The following is a 16,552-nucleotide window of genomic DNA, read 5'->3' as shown; positions in this document are numbered from 1 at the left end:
ACATTTTGTGAGATTTCCAATGTGATCCAAAGGGTATTTACTCAAAATGAAATCCAATTGAATTCTGTACAAATTGCCCCTTAGTGAGTGTGTGTAGTAAGTGCACCATAAGGAGAGCTTCATATGTGGCTTCCATGCAGTATCCACAAGCTTATAGGACCTCATTCAGTCCCTTTCACTCTCTCTCGTTCAGCAGTATCTAAGTTTCTCACTTTTTTGTAGGCCATCTTGACACACCTTACTTCTCTCATTGTGGATCCCTACACTGTCCTTATTAGCATTTATTAAAATCTGTTGGGGATGGAAAATGAATCATTTAGTGTTGCATTTTCATGTGAAAAGAACAGTTTCACAGCTGCAAACTAGCAACAGAGTGAATCTCACCATGTGTCAGGTGTCCATACATAGTGTGCTGTGTATTGGCAAAGAATTACATGTTCACAAAACCAGTCACACATTTGGGGAAGTACCTAGATTTGAAAAGTGTGCCTCAATGTACTTTAGCCAGTGGGACAATATGTACATGAAGGGAAAGGCATGTAGAAATGCATACCAAAATAAGTGTGTTGTGGACAGGAAAGAAAAGTCCAGAGTTTAATTGGAATGAGATGCATTGGCTAGTGTGTCTCAACAAATCAACAAAAAATCAACCAATATGCCTTCACATCTATGTATAATGTCTACCGGGCCCCACACTGCATTGTGGTGGTGGTGGTGGTGGTGGTGGTGGTTATTATTATTATTATTATTAATTGCCCATCTCTCCTGCTAGCTCAAAGTGTGGTACAACAAAGTCAAAAACATATAAACTATATTCCCTAAATTAGAGAGATAAAATACAAAAACATCAAAACTTGCATCAACCACAAATGCAGAATTGACATATAGTAGCAATAGAATGTAAATCAAAACGCATCATTGAAAATTGACTGGATAGGCCTGTCAGAAGAGATGGGTCTTCAATTGCATTTTAAATTATGACAATTAGTTTAATTTAATTTTGCTCTCGGAGCTCTTCCAGTAGGTCATTCCACAGTCTTTGAGCCACTGTTAAAAAGGTCCTCTGGGTGATAGTTGCCAGTTGGGTTCTGGCTGGTTGAAGTAAGCATCCCTCAGAGGAGCTCAGTGTCCTAAAGTTGGGTTGTGCAGGAGAAGGAGATCCTATATGTTACCTGGACCCAATCTGTGTAGGGCTTTAAAGGTCAAAACCTATAGTCTTGTCTGCTAGTCAGGTAGATGGAAGAGAGGGAGCATAAAGCAAGCAATGAAGCTGTGTGCATCCTGTTTTTGGTCTACATCCCATCCCTAGCTATTATTGAGTTTGCGTGGGGTTTTTTTTCTCGGCATAGTGTACAACCTGTGTAATGTTTGAGGCAGCAGGTTTAGTGGTTTATGGGTAGAAGTTATCTTTAGGGCCTCACTTGACACATTGCTGAGTCAATGAAAAAACTAAGGGTTTTGCTATTGGATTCTTGCTCCCTCTGCTGGCTGTCTGCCTGCATAGCAGCTGAAACATAGTTATTCTAGACTTAAAATTTGAGTCAACAAATTCTGAAAATATTTCCTACACAAGTAATAAATATCCATTAATACATTTCTAGCCTTTCAAAACATAAAATAATGTGGATTCTTAGCATGTTAATTATAGATCTTTATCCAGTGTTAAGGCTCTGGTCTTTCTCACTTCAGCACTATTAGGAAGTACATCTTTTGCTAGAGCATGACAAGCCTTCTTCACAAACAGATGACCACTTCTGCCATCTTTTCGACCAAAGGGGTGACTGTTGTTTATAAGAAAGTTTGAATTCAAAAATACATATGTGCCTATGGTATTGATTTACAACTGGAAGAAGATTCCTGGGTACAGGAATTAGTGCTATTTTTAATAAGATATGTATTATTGAAGGCTTTTGTGGCTGGAATCACTAGGTGTCTGTGAGTTTTCCAGGCTGTATGGCCATGTTCCTGAAGCATTCTCTCCTGACATTTCACCCACATCAATGGCAAGCATCCTCAGAGGTTGTGAGCCCTGTTTAATATTTAATAAGATAGTTTATTTGTTATTAAACTGTGTTTGGGTTTTTACTGTTGTGATTTGGCAATAAATGAGTATTGTGTTTGAGGAGGAATGTGAACAAATGCACAAGGTGACTATAGAGTTGTGCCGGAGAACATACTCTAGGAATCTATAGATCCTCACTCCACTGAATGTGAAGGGATGATTGAATTTCTCCTTACAAATGAGCCTAAAGGCCATCCGTCTTGTGAAAAAATAGTAAATTGTAATTTTTAGAAGGGATTTGTGAACAATGATGGCAACATCACATACATTTGCAGAAGGAAATTCATATTTAGGAAGCAGCAAGGGAGATTATGCAGAATTGTCTTAGGTAGGAAGAGATTTGGGGGTGGCAAGAGCCAGAGGAGTAAAGTTCAGAGATCAAGGATTTATGGATTCTTCATAAACCATAACTTAACCCTTCTCTTACTTTTTGATTATTCCTAACCCTAGGAGAAAAAGATGTGATCATCTTAGGAGACTTTGGTCAAGCGCCAGACTGTAGTGAACATGATGTGTTGAGGAAAGAAAAATTTCATCATCTGGTTCCTGTCACTACATTTACAAACATCAGCACAAAGAACCCTCAAGGTTCTAAGTCCTTGGATAACATCTGGATCAGTCGTAGTTTGAAAAAGGTTTTTACTGGTAAGTTTTCATTTGTGGAAGAGGAGAAAATTCAAAACACCAAACTTTGGTGATTGTGTACCTCAGTTATACTCTTACCGGTTCGGAAGTAACAAGATTCTCCTGCTGTAAATCTGTGGCTTGTAAACCTGAGTTACAGTAGGCTTGCAAATTTTATGTTGAATTTCTCATAGCATATTTTACATTTTTCTTGCACACACCCATCAAGGTTGCTGTGGTTATGTTTGCTTACCAGGGAATGACTCATGTATGCTGTAGTAAATACATGAGGACAGCAGGCAAACAGAGGAGAGCCCCTTAGCAGCTTCTTAGTGCATGTATCATGCATAGTTCTGATGTTTTGAGGTGTACACCTTTCCTTACCATTTTATTTTTTTGAATTTCATTAGATCAGGAAGGTTTGTTTCAACAGCTTTGAAATTGACTTGTGACTTAGAAAGATTCAGGAGGTCAGGTTGAACATCAGCTCAGGCTGATGGATTGAAATGTGTACATTTTTATTATTTGCATTACGCTCTTTCAGAAATGTGAGTTTTCATAGGTTGTCTAGTGGTACTGATTAGATCCCTGTCCATTTAATTCAGCCATACAACAATGAAAATATTACATTTGGGGTGGGGGGGGGCTTTAAGAAATCAGGGATATCAAATCCACATTTAATAATTTTGTCCAGGCTCTGTATGACATATGCCAAGATACAAACTACTCAGGATATTAAAATACAAAGGCAAAATGCTTTGTTCTGTGTCACTGCTGGTTGCCATTCATGCTTTGCAAATTTTGTTTCCACAGGTCACTGGGCAGTTGTCAGAGAAGGCCTTACAAATCCCTGGATCCCCGATAACTGGTCGTGGGGTGGAGTAGCATCAAGCCATTGCCCGGTGTTAGCTGAATTTTACACAGAGAAGGACTGGAGTAAGAAGGATGCAACTCGAAATGGAGTGATAGTGGAAAATAGTGATTTGAACATTAAACACGAACGATGATGAGAGAAAACACAAACTTCCATTCCCTTTCCCAGAAGGGATAGTCAGAAGACCGCTTTGCTCAAGGCCTGATGATGAACCAGAACTGCCTTTTTTCTCATTTAAAAAGATCAGCTTATGCTTTTAACAACGCCCCTTCCCGCCCTACCTCTGTACCCTTTTATGGATGTTTTTGGGTATCCTGTACCCATGGAGTGATTTGTGACTTTTTATGGAGTCACGGTCAACACATCTATGCTTGAATACCTGGATAACTTCAAATAAAATGCACTTTTTAATACTGTATGTTTATGCTTTCTGATTTCTAATAAAATACCATAATAGCTGTAATCCTCAGAAGAGTAGATTTGCATCACTAGCTTTTAATATATTCTGTGATACACTGTTTAGAAAATTTTCCTGGTGAGCGTTGCAATAGGATGTAATCTCATCCTATCACTTTTAGTAGACAGTTGAAATATGAGCATATTGAGTTATGATCTGCACACTTTAGGGGAATATTTGAAAACAACCCTTGGAAATGTGGTCACCATACACTTTGGTTTGATTAGTGACCCTTAAAATTTGTCCCATCAGCTCATAAAACTGAACTCTGAGCAATCATTACCATGCCATCAAACACTCCAGGCTGTGTGTGATACATACTGCCTCTATGTGGCATTATAAGGATATAGAAAACATTTTATCAGTGACTCAGTGGAATGTATCCAAAGTTCATCATATTTAGAGCAAACCCATTGAAATCAATGAGGCATGTTACAGTCCCATTGGTTTCAGTGGGTATGCTAAAAAAATATGACAAAGATCTTTTTTCTTTTTTATTACTTTCATGAAGGCTACTTATTATTTTCCATGGGCAATTTGTACTGTATATTGCCAAAACTCTTGACATTTGAAGAGCTTGACCTTTTAAAAGAAATATGCTCAGGCATATACATACAGGTAAGTGGTATCTAGTTGTTCTAGAGTGCATGTAAGTTAATGCTATTTTACCAGACAGGCCCTGGTTTATTTCCTTCTGGCAACACCCTGATCTCACTGGGCTGTGACTTCTTACATTTGCACCACATGACTTCAGGCTACCACTGAAAATATAGCACTCTGAGAGCTATTCATTACAGCATTCTTTACTTATCTGGATTCCGTGATGTTCTAACACTGGAAGCTAGGAAGGTTTATTTATTCTACATGAACGCTGTCAAGATCTAAAATCCCTTGCCTGGTGAGGGCCACCTCTATGTGGACTATGATTTTGTTTTTCAATTTTAATTGGTTGGCTTCAATTGAATATTTCCTCAGGTAGGTTTTTCTGAAAACTACTCACATAAAGTAGGTGGTGAAAGTTCTGCAGATGTTAAACCTTTAGCAAGTATACAACATAGGCATAGTAAGATCTTAAACTGTTTCATGTAAGGGTGAGTTAGAAATACAGTATTGTGTTCAGAACTATACACTCAGTTTTGCAAATTCATTTGATGAGATAGTAAGATTTCCCATGTTTGCATTGTTGTTCATTCGTTCAGTCATTTCCGACTCTTCGTGACCTCATGGACTAGCCCACGCCAGAGCTCCCTGTCGGCCGTCACCACCCCCAGCTCCTTCAAGGTCAATCCAGTCACTTCAAGGATCCCATCCATCTTGGCCTTGGTCGCCCCCTCTTCCTTTTTCCTTCCATTTTCCCCAGCATCATTGTCTTCTCTAAGCTTTCCTTTTTTCTCATAATGTGACCAAAGTACTTCATCTTGGCCTCTAATATCCTTCCCTCAAATGAGCAGTCGGGCTTTATTTCCTGAAGTATGGACTGGTTGGATCTTCTCGCAGTCCAAGGCACTCTCAGAACTTTCCTCCAGCACCACAGTTCAAAAGCATCTATCTTCTTTCGCTCAGCCTTCCCTACGGTCCAGCTCTCACATCCATAGATGACTATGAGAATACCATTGCTTTAATTATGTGAATCTTCGTTGCCAATATGATGTCTCTACTGTTCACTATTTTATCAAGATTGGACATTGCTCTCCTCCCAAGAAGTAAGCGTCTCCTGATTTCCTGGCTGCAGTCTGCGTCTGTAGTAATCTTTGCACCTGGAAATACAAACTCTGTCACTGCCTCCATGTTTTCTCGCTCTATTTCCCAGTTGTCAGTCATTCTTGTTGCCATAATCTTGGGGGTTTTTTTAATGTTTAGCTGCAACCCAGCTTTTGCGCTTTCTTCTTTCACCTTGATTAGAAGGCTCCTCAGCTCCTCCTCACTTTCGGCCATCAAAGTGGTGTCATCTGCCTATCTAAGGTTGTTAATGTTTCTCCCAGCAATTTTCACCCCAGCCTTGCATTTGTCAAGCCCTGCACATCACATGATGTGTTCTGCATACAAGTTGAATAGGTTGAGTGAGAGTATACAACCCTGCCATACATATGTTTGCATAGTAGGAACCTTTCTGGTAAAGCACTTCAGAAACAAGTACAGGGAAGACTATTCTGTTTAAATCACTACTATAAATTCAGATTATGCCTGCTGGCTGCCTATTTAGTAATGTTTGTGTGTATGTTCCTTCAAATTACCTGTTGACATGTGGCAACACCATGAATTTCTTCAGCAAGGACTGCTCAAAGGTGCTTTTGTTAGTTTCTTTCTCTGAAAAATACCCTTCCGCACCTAGTATTCGTTGGCAGTCTCATATTCAAGTACGAACCATAACTGGTCCTGCTTAGCTTCCAAAATCAGACAGGATTTGGTGCCTTTAGGAGGGAACTGGCCAAACCACCTTAGAGTATTCCTTTGTCTAAGAAAATTCTGAAATTCATGTGATTTCCATGAGTCAAGAAGTGACTCAAAGGCACATGCACTGTGCATAAAAACCAAAGTATAAATTTGCTTGATGGTTTGGATGCCACAATCCAAATGGACATGAAGGCTGAATTGTCTTCTGAAAGGCTAACTTGATTAAACATCTTACTTGACATTTAAAGCACCGCACTACGCATTTCCTTTTAAAAAGCAATTCCCTTTCCATACAAAAAAAAGCACCTTTCCAGGGTAAAGGTTATGAACTTCCAACCTGGAAGGTGAAATCTCCATGTCTTAATGGTAAGTGGTGGTAAACAATGTCTTGACTGATATCCTTAAAGGATTGTTTGAGTTTCTTTCAAGTCAATTCTTCCTGTATCAGGAAGTATGTTATCTAGTAGATAAAACCACAAAGCACATAATCATACCTTGGCTCAACTAGCACACCTCAAAATGATAATAGAAGTTGGCTCGGCTCTTATACTTTGCCTTCAGTAGCTTGGGTCAAAAATAGGGTCTTCTATTTTTAGAACAGAAGGAGCAGAGAGAATTTGGGAAGCATTAGTAGTTATTCATTTTTTATGTTTATGTACCTCGTTGTATTTTGTACGTTGTTGCACTATTGAGTGTTTTCTGTGAGCCGCCCAAGTCCCTTCGGGGAAATGATGGTGGGATACAAATAAAGTATTATTATTATTATTATTATTATTATTATTATTTGTCATTTATATATTCATTTATCAATTCTGTAATGCTGTGCTCTAGATAAACCAGTAAACAGGTTCTGTCACGAACTTGCTCAGGTCACCTATTTCGTAAGATGGACCTGTTTAATAGTAAACAGATTACATTGATTTGCTTTGTTTACTATTGTTGTGTTATGTTTTTTACTGTATTGTGTTCTGAGGCTTCGGCTTGTGTAAGCCACATCGAGTCCTTCGGGAGATGCTAGCGGGGTACAAATAAAGATAATAATAATAATAATAATAATAATAATAATAATGTCCCCTGTAAAGCCAATGTCTTTTATTTTGCTTGTAGAATCATAGAATCAAAGAGTTGGAAGAGACCTCATGGGCCATCCAGTCCAACCCCCTGCCAAGAAGCAGGAATATTGCATTCAAATCACCCCTGACAGATGGCCATCCAGCCTCTGTTTAAAAGCTTCCAAAGAAGGAGCCTCCACCACACTCCAGGGCAGAGAGCTCCACTGCTGAACAGCTCTCACAGTCAGGAAGTTCTTCCTCATGTTCAGTTGGAATCTCCTCTCTTGTAGTTTGAAGCCATTGTTCTGCGTCCTAGTCTCCAAGGAAGCAGAAAACAAGTTTGCTCCCTCCTCCCTGTGGCTTCCTCTCACATATTTATACATGGCTATCATGTCTCCTCTCTGCTTTCTCTTCCTCAGGCTAAACATCCCAGCTCCTTAAGCCGCTCCTCATAGGGCTTGTTCTCCAGACCCTTAATCATTTTAGTCGTCCTCCACTGGACACATTCCAGCTTGTCAATATCTCTCTTGAATTGTGGTGCCCAGAATTGGACACAATATTCCAGGTGTGGTCTAACCAAAGTGGAAGAGGGGTAGCATGACTTCCCTAGATCTAGACACTATGCTCCTATTGATGCAGGCCAAAATCCCATTGGCTTTTTCTGCCACCACATCACATTGTATTCCTATTTGTTTCTAGTGAGTTATATATCACATCTTGAGATGTAATGATCTTTTCAGAATGTGAAAAGAAAAACTGCCACGACTCGATTCATTCCATAAGGAAAAACATTTCATGGCAGAAGTTAGTTGCTGTAAAGGTCAAGACACAATTTAAAAAACAGATGTGCATGTCTTAATGTGGACTGAAAGCATGTGAGACAGTAGTGAGCAAAAAAGGGTAGGAAGAAAAGGCAGATGTCACTTGGCATTTCGTTAGTGGATAGCAAAGCTGAATGCATTAGTAACACGTAAAAAGATGTTTTGGAAAGTCTGAGTCCCCTTCGGGGTGAGAAGGGCGGCATATAAATATCGCAAATAAATAAATAAATAAATGTTTCTCTTTTTAAAAATTCTTCAGATTATCTTTAGTGCAGATCAAATAGTCGTACTTCTGCAGAGTATTTGTGCCTTCACAAAGCTGATGTTGCAACCCAATGTTAGAAACTCCAGGACCATCTCCTAAAGTGGTTTTACAGTCTGAATCTGGCAGGACTGTGTTCTGAGGTCAGAGCTCCCAACCATCTTTTCAAAAAAAGAGGACAAAGTTATCAAGCCATTATTGACTGAAAGGTCATGAAATCGAAGCCAGCCCGGGTCGGAGTGAATATCCAACCAATTTGTGTAACTTGCTGTCGACCTTTGCAGCCCAAAAGACAGTTGCATCTGTCAAGTAGGAAATTTAGATACCGCCTATGCGGGGAGGCTAATTTAATTAATTTATGATGCCATAAAAATCTCCAGCAAGACTGCAAAGAATGAGAAAGTACTTCATCAGTGTCATAAATGGACAGTGAAGCAATAGCTCCCCTGGTGGCCAGAATACCCTCATGAAAAGTTAAATTGCCTCTGTGTCTGTCTATATATGTTGTGTGTCTATATGTACATTGTAATCCGCCCTGAGTCCCCTGCGGGGTGAGAAGGGTGGAATATAAATACTGCAAATAAATAAAATAAATAAATTTCCCAAAGCAGTTTACCTTTCAGGAGATTCTCAGCAATAAAAGAAAAAAAATAGAATTTGAGATCACCCTATACCTGCAAAAACACACAGCCCCACTCTAGGTAAACCTTGCCAGATCTTGGAGGAGGATATGAAAGCTCAGGCTTGGAATTCCACTGAATTAGCTTCCGTCTTTCCCAAAAATCCAAAATGTTTTACAGATCCAGTTTTCTAAATATATTTATTTTATATGGAACAAATGTTCAAAAGCAATGCTTTTGATGTGCAATGGGAAGTTGCTGCTAATTGAGAGATATAAGGTTGAACACTGAGAAAGCCACCCACTGCATGGCTATCAGCTTCCTCCCAGTAGACTCAAATCAAGGGAAAGCTTCATGAGAACTACCACTCCTCTTAATGTTCCCGCAGCAACAGCAAGAGCATCGCTCTGGGCAGCTAAACCAGGAAATCCAAATTGGATGGTCACCCATGAGGGTCTGTCTCCAAGGGAAAACCAAGAATGGGCAACTTGGAAGTCCCTGAACAGACTCAGAAGTGGAGTGGGCAGATCAAAAAACAACCTGGCAAAATGGAACTACTGAAAAAAATCCCCCACCTCGCGCTCTGTGGAGCAGAACAAACAACTCCGCACTTGTATATTTGTCCACAATGCCCTGACTCATGTACAGAGGAAGAATTGTTAAAAGCTACAGACAATGCAGTCACTGTTGTCTGGATTTGCTCAAAAATTATTTAGCTCCTTGTGCTCCTTCTATTTTTATCAGTTTTATACTTATGTGTGCAATGCTTTTGACACGAAATAAATAAATCTGGAACAAATACTGAATGATTATTATGGAAGACCAGAATTTGCTAAGTCGGATGTACAAGTAGCACTCAATTTTATTATTTCATATTTGTACAATAAGCGTCCCAGACGACGTGTGAATATCTATGGGCTCAGGATCTGAAGAGAATATGACGTAACAACTAGTATTCATTGAAGTGTTTATTACAATTGCCAATTAATGGACAGAAATATTGAAATAGCCAGAGGTACAATTGCTCTGGAACATCAGGATGAGGATGGGACATCTTAGAAAGTTTCTGTTAAGAGTTTAGAAAAGTTAGTTTCCATGTGCCATGCAGTGAGCAGAGCAGGGAATAAGGACATCTAGTATAAAAAGTAACTTGTGAGAGCTCTGGTTAATTGTGGAGTCCTGGGCTGAATGTTCTTCAAGCTGGCAGTATCTTGTTACTCCTTAAACTCAATCACCCTTTTACTGAAAGTGACTACAGCTCTATAAAACACTCAAGATTCCTTATCAGTCATATATAACCATCACAAGACTTTCTGGGCAGACCTATACAAATGCTGTACTACCTTTCAACCTTATAACATGTTTATCACCATATACAGTATATATATATACCCAAAACAGTGTACAAATTACCTATCTACAACATTTATGTAAAAATAGAATAAAGCTGGTACTAACAAATAGTTGGCTAAATGACATGTACTATATTAACTCTCAAAATCTCGATTTGTACTGAACTGTACTCATTTGCTCAAATAACGATGTGACTACTACAAATGTAAATAGTACATAATTTAAAGTTGAGATCTCGTCTTTGATAGAAGACAAGACAACTATTGGGTTTACAACAACGGAGCAAAACAAGAAAGGTTGGATTTAAATAATACCGTATCACAATTATTATTTGCAACCTCTAGTCCTATCACAAAGAGCAGCACATGGCCACAAGTACAGTAAAAAGACTTTAGTATCACACTGTGAAAAAGCAACTGCAGTTGACGCGCAACACGAGGATGTATAAAAATAGATACATGGCTTTTTGGAACTAAGAATTTGATAGGTACAGAGTAATACGAAGGAACCATTTAACTGACCAAAATACACAGATAATTATGATTTGATGATATTCACAAAGTTTAAAAAATCAAGTCAAGACAAATCAGTCATTAAGACGAATGGAGATACTTTGAGAAAAATGAAGTAACGAAAATATAAAGTAAATAAACAAAGGCAGATTATTTTAGTTACCAATGCATGGCCTTTGGATAAAGTGTACATACTTTTACACACTTATCATAATCAGGGTTGGGAATCTTTTGGCCTTCTCGTTTTGGTATGAAGGTTACTCTAATCACTAGTATGAAAAGCCAACAGTGAGGAATGCCAGGAGCAAAAAAAACAACAACACAAAGACATTTGTAAGGCTGTGTGATTCTCATCCCTGGTCTTAAGACTCTCTTGATACAAATCCATTGTTCCCAAGTGTAGTATCCTAAGAATGAATGATTATTTTACCTAAGAGATGTGGAAAGGTATGATTCAGGTACTGTAGTGCTTGAGCCACCCAAGGTTACAACACTATTTTTCTGTGTGATTATGGATAAAGACCTTTGCCAATCTCCTCTTGACCTATCAGTTTCTGGCAGTACAATCTGAAAGGACTGAAGCAGCAGATTAGAGAAGGGAGAGAAAACAGAGTAGAGGGAGGTGCTAAGCAGTAGTTTGTGCTACTGTAAGACCTGAGAAAATTATTATTTTTCCTTATATCACAGAGATACACCAACTCTGAGCGCCACAATCCAATCTATTTCCTACTAAACAGTATTAAATACTGAACCAGATATATGTAGAATGCTGCTTTAGTTTTCATCATACAGCTTAGGCTGTTGGTGTTTATTGTTTACAGCACATTGACAAAGTGTTCATGCAAATTAGTGGAAGTGGATCGAAACATGCAAAATCAGAAGTGATAAATTTAAGGAATGTCTGTATGTTGAAAATGGAGAATTCAGCAGTTGATTCAGACATTTTAGGAGGCTCTCAGCCGAATTCAGTGCATTCAGGAATGCATCCCACAATTTCCCGCAAATAAACAGTGTTAATTAATAATAGAAAATTAAGGCTATTGCGTTGGTCCAAGTTTTGTTAGGTATTCTGTGGAATGCTATTTTCAATCCATCACTCCATTGACAAAATACCATTTTTAGGCATTTAGTTTTGTGGATTATTCAAAACTTTCAGTATCTTCTAGTTAAGTATTTTTTATTACAAGCTTATAGACACCACAAATCTACTTTTAACTTCCAAACTGGAATTACCTTCATTGTGCCTGGATTTATTTTGATGGGTATGTTTAAGTTATACTTTAATTCACTGAAGTTGTACTTAAATGGATTAATAAACACATTTTTTTTTTTAAAAAAAAACCCACACTAGATAAACAGTATGGTAGAGGGAGCCGTAAATTCACTTCTAAAACTCTCATGGGACTCTGTGTATAGTTAAAATTGCAGTTTTAAAAAAACATAAGTTATTCAACATTGTTGAAATTGCTATTTGAGCAATCTGAAAATGTTGAAGAGAAGCTGGTTCTGCCTTGTAGTGACTATATAACACCAAAATCCTAATAGAAAGGAAAACATGCTTCTGACAAGGCATGAACCCTTTAGTTGCTGTGGGACCTTCCTGAATGCTGGTCACATGCATGGTCTTTCTCCAGGAACAGCTCATATTCCCGATTGGTCTCATGGGTCAAGAAGGGAAGATGCCCAGATCAAAACAACGAAGTGCTGGCATGTGAAAAAAAATGAAAAATACACAAAATGGTTCAGGAATATCTAGACAAGTGAGATATTGGTAAGTGGTTCAGGGATACCTAGACTAGTGACCTAGACTTGTGAGATACTGGTTGAGAAAGGAACTTCCATTAGCAATGAAACCAGTCACCTACTTCCAGATGAAAAACTGATTAGCAAATAAGTTAGGTTCACTACAAAGGAAGATACATCTCTATTGAGAAAAATAAATATACATTCATTTCATGGCATAACCATGCATAACTTACATTGGTTAATAAAGAATGTATATACCCATTATTTACTCGAGTATATGCACCATGGAATGAAATGTGCACCCCAATTTTGATGGTGTACATTACAAAAAATGGATTTGCCATCAAATGTAATGTGCCTAATGGTGAAGGCAAAGTGCATCAGGGAGGTAGGCAGCATAAATGAGTCCACTTGGGAAGCAGCTCATCTGTCAGGCTGAGGATAGCAAACTCCTCGCCCTTGCCTTGTTCCCAACTGGCCTTATTCACGAAATCCTCCTCCTCAAATCCTCCTCCTCAGTTTTGAGACTAGTTGGGAACAGCACAGTGTTGAGCCTTGGGGATGAATGGGCAAGACACCCCAGAGGGAGGCAGGGAGGGCAATGCTTCCTGCTCATGGCTCCTTCGTAGCTAAGTGGCAGGAACAACTAGGTAACCAGCTAGGTGTTCCTCCTCCTTCTCTGAGCATCATGGAGCCCTGAGACCACCACCGGGAACAGCCTCTTTGCTCCCCGCCTCTATGTCTGGTCTCCGGGTCCTTCTGGGCCTTTTCATGCATGTTATATGCATGAGTCTGACACGTCACTGAATCTTAATATGCTTCTCAATTTGATGATGTAATTTAGTCAAAAAGGGTTGAGCATTAGACACAAGTAATAGAACAAAGTGGGGCTTCTACAGAACAAATGTATAAGGACCCGAGACTTAAAAAATTCCTGTCCTGAAATTTGATTCTAATTCTCATCTTCTTACTTCTCTTGGAACCTTCTTACATAATTTTTAAAAAACGCAAGCAGAAAAGAAAGGGCCTTTTACTGAAATTATTATGCAACACAGGGAAATGTTTTTATGACACTATCTCACAGAATATAATGAACTCTGGTTGAAAGCATTTTTCGTTGGCTATTGTTTCACATACCACTCCCCTCCTTAATGAAATAAAAATTGGGAAAGCATCCCACTGACACTGTCAGTAGAACTTTTGTTATTGTGAATATTACAACCTTATAGGGACACACAATCAACAAATTCTGATCCAACCAGACTTTTCCAAGGCAGCAACATCCATGACCATGGTTGCAAAGAAAAGGATCTAAACTTCCCTGAACTTTCTAGTATGCACTCGGTGTTCCCTTAGATAAAAAGGACACATTTCCTTGAGTCTCAGAAGGTGTACTTCAGAAGATTATATTGTACAGCTTGCTGATCTCTCAATAATATTACCCCCCTGTGATATATCAGCTCTGATGTGAAGTACCTAAATCAAAATATGAACACATGAAAAGGACCAAGAAGTGAAGAACAGCAAACTCCATAGAACGGAAGGAAATACACATCTATGAATATATTCTCCAAGGAAGAAAGCAGGGTACACAACACAGCATTAAGGATGGCTGACACAACAAATATATAGAAGTTCTTTGACCTTTTGAAAACTGTGTTGGAATATTGCTGAGTAATGCAGTCAACAAACAAGCCAATGGGATTTAAAAATGAGAAAATCTATGCAATAAAAACATTAAATATTGAAATGGAAATAGCTAAGTTATATGCCTTGAATAAACCAATTCAGAAACAATTCTGTAAAGGATAATGTAGAATTTACACAAAGGAATTCTTAAAAGATATGACTTTGTTTCAGCTATAATTTAAGACAGTAAATATACATCTCGTATACCCTGAGAGAAGGGTGCAAATTAGCTTTTAAGAAACCTGAAAATAAGTGACTTCTGAATCTGTAGCCCAGATTTTTTCTTTCTTAAAAGCAAAACAAAAGAAGCAGATTTAAATAATGTAAATTTTGAGAGGCATAAAAATAAGTTAGAGCACATATCCCAGAGTTCAAAGAAGAAAAATGAAGCAGAGAGCAGATGAATGGAAGAGTGGCTGGCTCAGGGCACAAGATCCTGAAGCTCAGTATCGGAGAGCTCATTGACTTCCATGATCTTTTCCAAATGTTCCATGTACCGGCCGTAGTCGTGCAGAAAGTGTGGCACCCTCATGTTTTCTGTCATCCCTACAGTCCTCAGGCGATCCACATCTTCATAGGAAACCTAAAAGAAGGAGTACATTCCAGAGTGAGATCTCTCCAGACATGTTCTGAGTTCCACTACACCATTAAGTGCCCTGTCTGAATCTTTAGTTCTAGACCAGTGTTTCTCAACCTGGGGGGGGGGGGGGTCACCAAAGACCACCAGAAAGCACACTATTTTCCGTTGGTCATAGGGGTTCTGTGTAGGAAGTTTGGAACAATTATATCGATGGAGTTCAGAATGCTCTTTGATTGTAGGTGAACTATAAATCCCAGCAACTACAACTCTCAAATGTCAATGTCTATTTTCGCCAAACTCCATCACACATTTGGGCATATTGAGTATTTGTGCCAAGTTTGGTCCAGATCCATCATTGTTTGAGTCCACAGTGATCTCTGGATGTAGGTGAACCACAACTCCGAAAGTCAAAGTCAATGACCACCAAACCCTTCCAGCATTTTCTGTTAGTCATGGGAGTTCTGTGTGCTAAGTTTGGTTCAGTTCTATCATTGGTGGAGTTCAGAATGCTCTTTGATTGTAGGTGAACTATAAATCCCAGCAACTACAACTCCCAAATGATAGTCTTCAAAGCAAAGGCGATGTCACAACTTCTCTATGGAGCACCCATCTGGTTAACCCCCAATAACAGCGCCATCAGATCTTTTCATTCGAAATTCCTCCACAAACTATATGGTGCCCCCAACTGTGTCCCGTATGCAGTTCTCTGTCTTGAATCTGGGCAATATTCTATTGAGGCTACTATCTGGCTAATCGTCATTAAATTTTGGCTATCTATACACTATCAAAGTCCCAGCGACTCTCTGACTCAACTCACCTTGAGCGAACTCCACCACTCCAAATGGTGCTCAACTGTCCTAGCAAAGATCGGGGAATTGGGCTACGACAGCGATTTCCTGACTTTACTATCTTTTTCCGAGATTTCTACCCTCATCAAAAGGAGGCTCCTAGAAAGGGACTACAACCAATTGTTGAGCTTGGCAAACAAATCCTGCTCACCTATTAACTTGGCAATCCCATACACACAGGGAAATCCAGCCTTTTACATCACAGAGCTCACCAACCCCTCTTACAGAAGAGCCTACATGCTGGCTAGATTTAACATCATGCCATCGCCGCTCCATAGAGGAAGACTCAATGGCCTCCCAAGCGACAAGAGGGTCTGCCTCTGCAGCACAGGACAGCTAGACTCCATACCGCATATTCTCCTGCACTGTCCACTCTACCAGGAGCTAAGATCCAGCCTGCTAACACAAGCTATAGACTCACTGAAGAACCGCAGCGATTCTGACAAAGTGATTTTGCTTTTAAATTGCCAGGACTTTAGCTGCTGCCTTTCAGTGGCAAGATTCCTGAATGAAGTCTGCAAACTGAATGTGTAGCAAACGAGAAGCCCTTTTTTATTACGTGTACTATGTTTTATACTCTTTGCCATGTTATGCCAATAAAGGCTTATTGTATTGAACTCCCAAATGACAAAATCAATCCCCCTCAGCCCCTCCAGTA

At 39.2% G+C, this 16,552-nt stretch overlaps 2 protein-coding genes across 2 annotated transcripts in view; one reads left to right on the top strand and one right to left on the bottom strand.

Annotated features, from left to right (window-relative positions):
• EEPD1 (endonuclease/exonuclease/phosphatase family domain containing 1) overlaps positions 1–3,978 on the top strand; it is a 65,966-nt gene extending 61,988 nt beyond the window's left edge. The window contains exons 6-7 of the mRNA XM_060781619.2: positions 2,513–2,707; positions 3,500–3,978. Of these exons, the coding sequence (XP_060637602.1) occupies positions 2,513–2,707; positions 3,500–3,693 (389 nt within the window). The 3' untranslated portion in view covers positions 3,694–3,978. The remainder of the gene's footprint in view (positions 1–2,512; positions 2,708–3,499) is intronic.
• Positions 3,979–10,119: 6,141 nt separating this feature from the next.
• The window catches only part of MATCAP2 (microtubule associated tyrosine carboxypeptidase 2), a 32,471-nt gene continuing 26,038 nt past the window's right edge, over positions 10,120–16,552 (bottom strand). The window contains exon 7 of the mRNA XM_060781617.2: positions 10,120–15,049. Within this exon, the coding sequence (XP_060637600.2) occupies positions 14,888–15,049 (162 nt within the window). The 3' untranslated portion in view covers positions 10,120–14,887. The remainder of the gene's footprint in view (positions 15,050–16,552) is intronic.

Source organism: Anolis sagrei, chromosome 6 (assembly GCF_037176765.1).
Source record: "Anolis sagrei isolate rAnoSag1 chromosome 6, rAnoSag1.mat, whole genome shotgun sequence".
NCBI lineage: Eukaryota > Metazoa > Chordata > Lepidosauria > Squamata > Dactyloidae > Anolis > Anolis sagrei.
This window is presented reverse-complemented; position numbering and strand designations above follow the sequence as displayed.